Source organism: Odontomachus brunneus, unplaced genomic scaffold, assembly GCF_010583005.1.
Source record: "Odontomachus brunneus isolate Ranch 3 - 2012 unplaced genomic scaffold, Obru_v1 Obru_scaffold_198, whole genome shotgun sequence".
NCBI classification, from domain to species: Eukaryota; Metazoa; Arthropoda; class Insecta; order Hymenoptera; family Formicidae; genus Odontomachus; species Odontomachus brunneus.
The window spans coordinates 195,885-199,369 of NW_022639648.1; the positions used below are offsets into that span (position 1 = coordinate 195,885).

Consider the following 3,485-nt stretch of genomic DNA (forward strand, 5'->3'; position numbering starts at 1 on the left):
ATATATATATATGTATATGTATATAACTGTTATTTATATGTAACCTGGAAATATTACAGATTTATGAAATCTAAAACATGCGGGCGAAACGAGAAATTCTTGTCTTATTCTGGCTTCTTTCATCTTATTATTATCTGATAAAAAGAAGGAGACCGTATAAAAGATGGATTAATAGAAGATGGCATACAAGACCAATTAATAAATTAAGGCACCAATTTGGTCATTACAACACTCTTTTCCAGGAATTAAAAAAGGATGAGAGCATGTTCTTTAAATATGTAAGAATGTCTAATGCAAGTTTTGAAAAACTGCTACAACAATTGCAACCTCACCTCATAAAACGAAGTCATAGAGCATTGCCTCCAGATCAGAGATTACTAATCGGGTTAAGGTAATTTTGTGTAATACTTATTATATATTTTGCAATTTTAGAGCAGTCAAAATTAAACATAAAAGTTGTACATACGTTTATTTTATCATTTATGACATAATAATTTTTGACCTTCTGTTACAAAATCCTTTCGATCTGATTTGATCACTGAAAATTGAATATCGTGCCCTTATTTTTAGAAGAAGAAATAACTTATGTATTTTATGCATATCTCATAATTTTTCTATTGAAACAATTATTCTCTTTTTACTGTTATAGGTTTCTTGGAACTGGAGACCAAACAACATCTATTGCTTTAGATTTTCGAGTAGGAGAATCTACAGTCAGAATGTTATATAAAGAAATATGCTCTATTATAATGAGAATTTTGCCGTCAATGTATCTCTCTCCACCAACAGAACAGCAATGGATCCATATTGCCAATAATTATTGGAAAAGAGGGCATATGCCAAATTGTTTTGGAGCAATCGATGGCAAGCACATCATATTGAAATGTTCGCCTAATTCTGGAAGTTCTTATTACAATTACAAAAAACAACATAGTATAATATTAATGGCTGTGGCCGATTATAGATATAAGTTCACATTAGTTGATATAGGAGCTTACGGGGGAAATAGTGATGGAGGCATTTTTGCAGACTCTGAAATAGGAGAAAGATTGAGAAATAATAATCTTAACTTACCAAATGGTACGGCTGCATTGCCTGGCTGTGATATAGCAATACCTGGATTTTCACGATGCCTTCCAACTTTCAAATAGAATAATGAAGCCATATTCTGGCAAACAATTATCGGATAAACAAAAAATCTTTAATTACAGAATTTCAAGAGCTAGACAAACAATAGAAAGTGCTTTTGGAATATATAGTAATAAATGGAATATATTTCATAAAGCTTTATGTATGTTACCTGAAACAGCAGATATAGTAGTGGCAGCTTGTGTTTGTTTACACAATTTCATTATGACTGAAGAAGAAAACGATGGAGAAAAACTGTACAGTCTAGAATTCTTACACGATATTGATGGGAACATGTGCAGAAATACACACTGGTTTTCAAATGACACACATTCACAAACTTTAAATACTCATGTAGGTTTAATACAAAGAGATTTACTATGTGACTATTTCAGAACTTGTGCAGGTGAAGTGGGATGGCAATATGATTTTATAAGAAGAGGTTTATATAAAGAATAAACATAATCAAGTTTAAACAATAAACATGTTATATTTTGTGACCGTTTTTCGTTAGTTGTACGCGAGAATACGACCAAAACTTCGTCTCCGCTGTTGCGGCGACGGCTGAGCTTGCCGGCAGCTCTCAAAAAAAATATCTGACTCGATAGAGCGGCGGGGTTCGTGTGTCGACGCGCGACCTTCCTTCGCGCGACACGAGAGGAACAGGCGACAAAGTCGGAGGAATCACGAAAGAACACATATACGGTTTAACATTACGCTGTATTTAACAAAAAAAAACAACAAAGAAAGATTCTACAAGAGACGCGGTGCGGGCTCCGAGTCGCGTAGTCGCAAAGTCATTCGGCAGCTGGATCCGTAGTCGAGGATCCTTCTGCCTCGCGGAGTTCGGACGGCACGAGGCTTGCGAAATTCTATCGTTACACGCTAATTACTGAATTGGGCGCCAGCTGGATGCATCCCGGCCTTAATTGTCACGTCGCGAACTACGTATTTCTCGCCACTCTCGAAGACCCGCACTTCCTACGAATGATCGTGAGTCGTCATAATTTTCATGCAATCGCTCGCCGTACTGTGCGGTCGCGAACGCGATGAAGCGGCAGCAGGCAGCGCGGTAAGGACGGCTATTCTCTCGCGGGCCCCGAATCTGAGCCCGCGATCGCGAGGTTGGACGGGTCGTCAAGGATGGAGACGAACCCTTTCGGCTGCCGTCGGGAAGCGACGGCAACCATCCCGGTCTTTCCGCGCTCGGGCTGAACGACAGGTGGAAGACAGCTCACCAAATATCCCTCGCTGGGCCCGTTCCTCGTTCTCCGTCCACTAGCTTGCTCGTTCGCAGACTCGTTCGCTCGCTCGCAGGATCGTTCGCTCGCTCGCAGGATCGTTCGTTCGCTCGCTTGTAGGATCGTTCGCAGCACTCGCGTTGCTCGCTATCCGCACAGTGACGAATTTTTCCGCGAGCGCGAGGCTCCTTAGGCTCGCGGTCTCAGCCACCGATCGTCGCTAGGTCCTATTGGTCCTGCGGGAACGCACGGCTCTAGCGCGGGCGCCTTACAGGGCCCGCGCGACACCGCCGAATTCTCTGACTCCTTGTCGACGGGATCCTGTGCCTGACGGTATCTCTAACTGGCGTGGACGCTCAGATGGCTGCCGGAAGCTCTTGGTATCCCAGGGCGTCCTCCGGGATCTGGTCCTTAAGGTCCAGCGCCTTCCTAGCGCCCCGCGGCAAGTTAGTCGGGGCCCCCGTCACTTATGATAGCGAGGGGTGGATCCCGCCCCGTTTGGCTTGTCGTCCGCTTCAGGTCCGCCGTCGCCTCGCTCCGATAGATGCAATCCGTCATTTTCGTCGCAGCCCGAGCACACAAATAAAACAACAACAAAAAAATTACAACAACGTGATCTCGCACGCAAAAGCGTGCGAGACCAAATTCTCCGCCGCCGCCCTTCCCGCGGAAGAAGGGGGCGCGAGCACAGCTCTCCTCGTCTCCCGGCTGAAATCGGTGACGGCGAAATCGCCACGTCACATTCCCCCCTCCCTGGGAAGGATCGAGGAGGTCGCCGGGGCGGCTCGCCGCCCTCAACCTGTCGCTCAGCCGATCTTCGCGCCCTCGCACGCTGCTTGCGGGGTTCGCGGGGTTGGGTGGGCGCAAGGGAAACTACTGTAACAGTGTGATGTGACTCGTATACTTTTATTTTATCCCCCGCGCCTGCTCGTCGGTACTCGACGGCAACCTAGCGTACATTGGTACTAATCTAGGCGATAGCCTCGGCATCCTTAAAAAAAAAAAAAAAAAATAACGAAGAGCGAAACACAAAAAAAAACAAGGCGCTAACGAAAAAAAACAATTCGGCCGCGAGTCCTCGGCAACCGTTCATCGACACATCCGCGGGGGGGGGGG

At 45.2% G+C, this 3,485-nt stretch overlaps 1 protein-coding gene across 1 annotated transcript; it reads left to right on the forward strand.

Moving 5' to 3' along the window:
* The first annotated feature begins 9 nt into the window (after positions 1-9).
* LOC116851976 (protein ANTAGONIST OF LIKE HETEROCHROMATIN PROTEIN 1-like) lies at positions 10-1,284 on the forward strand. The gene is made up of 2 exons (XM_032831905.1): positions 10-391; positions 650-1,284. Exons 1-2 carry the CDS (start codon positions 78-80, stop codon positions 1,149-1,151), a joined length of 816 nt encoding a protein of 271 aa, XP_032687796.1. The 5' UTR covers positions 10-77; the 3' UTR covers positions 1,152-1,284.
* The last annotated feature ends 2,201 nt before the right edge of the window (positions 1,285-3,485 follow it).

What these genes read in the sequence shown, in the direction of transcription:
- LOC116851976 (XM_032831905.1), top strand. Translation starts at nt 78, where the DNA reads ATGCGGGCGAAACGAGAAATTCTTGTCTTATTCTGGCTTCTTTCATCT. An exon ending in AGATTACTAATCGGGTTAAG is followed by an intron (nt 392 to 649) that starts GTAATTTTGTGT and finishes TTACTGTTATAG; the next exon opens with GTTTCTTGGAACTGGAGACC.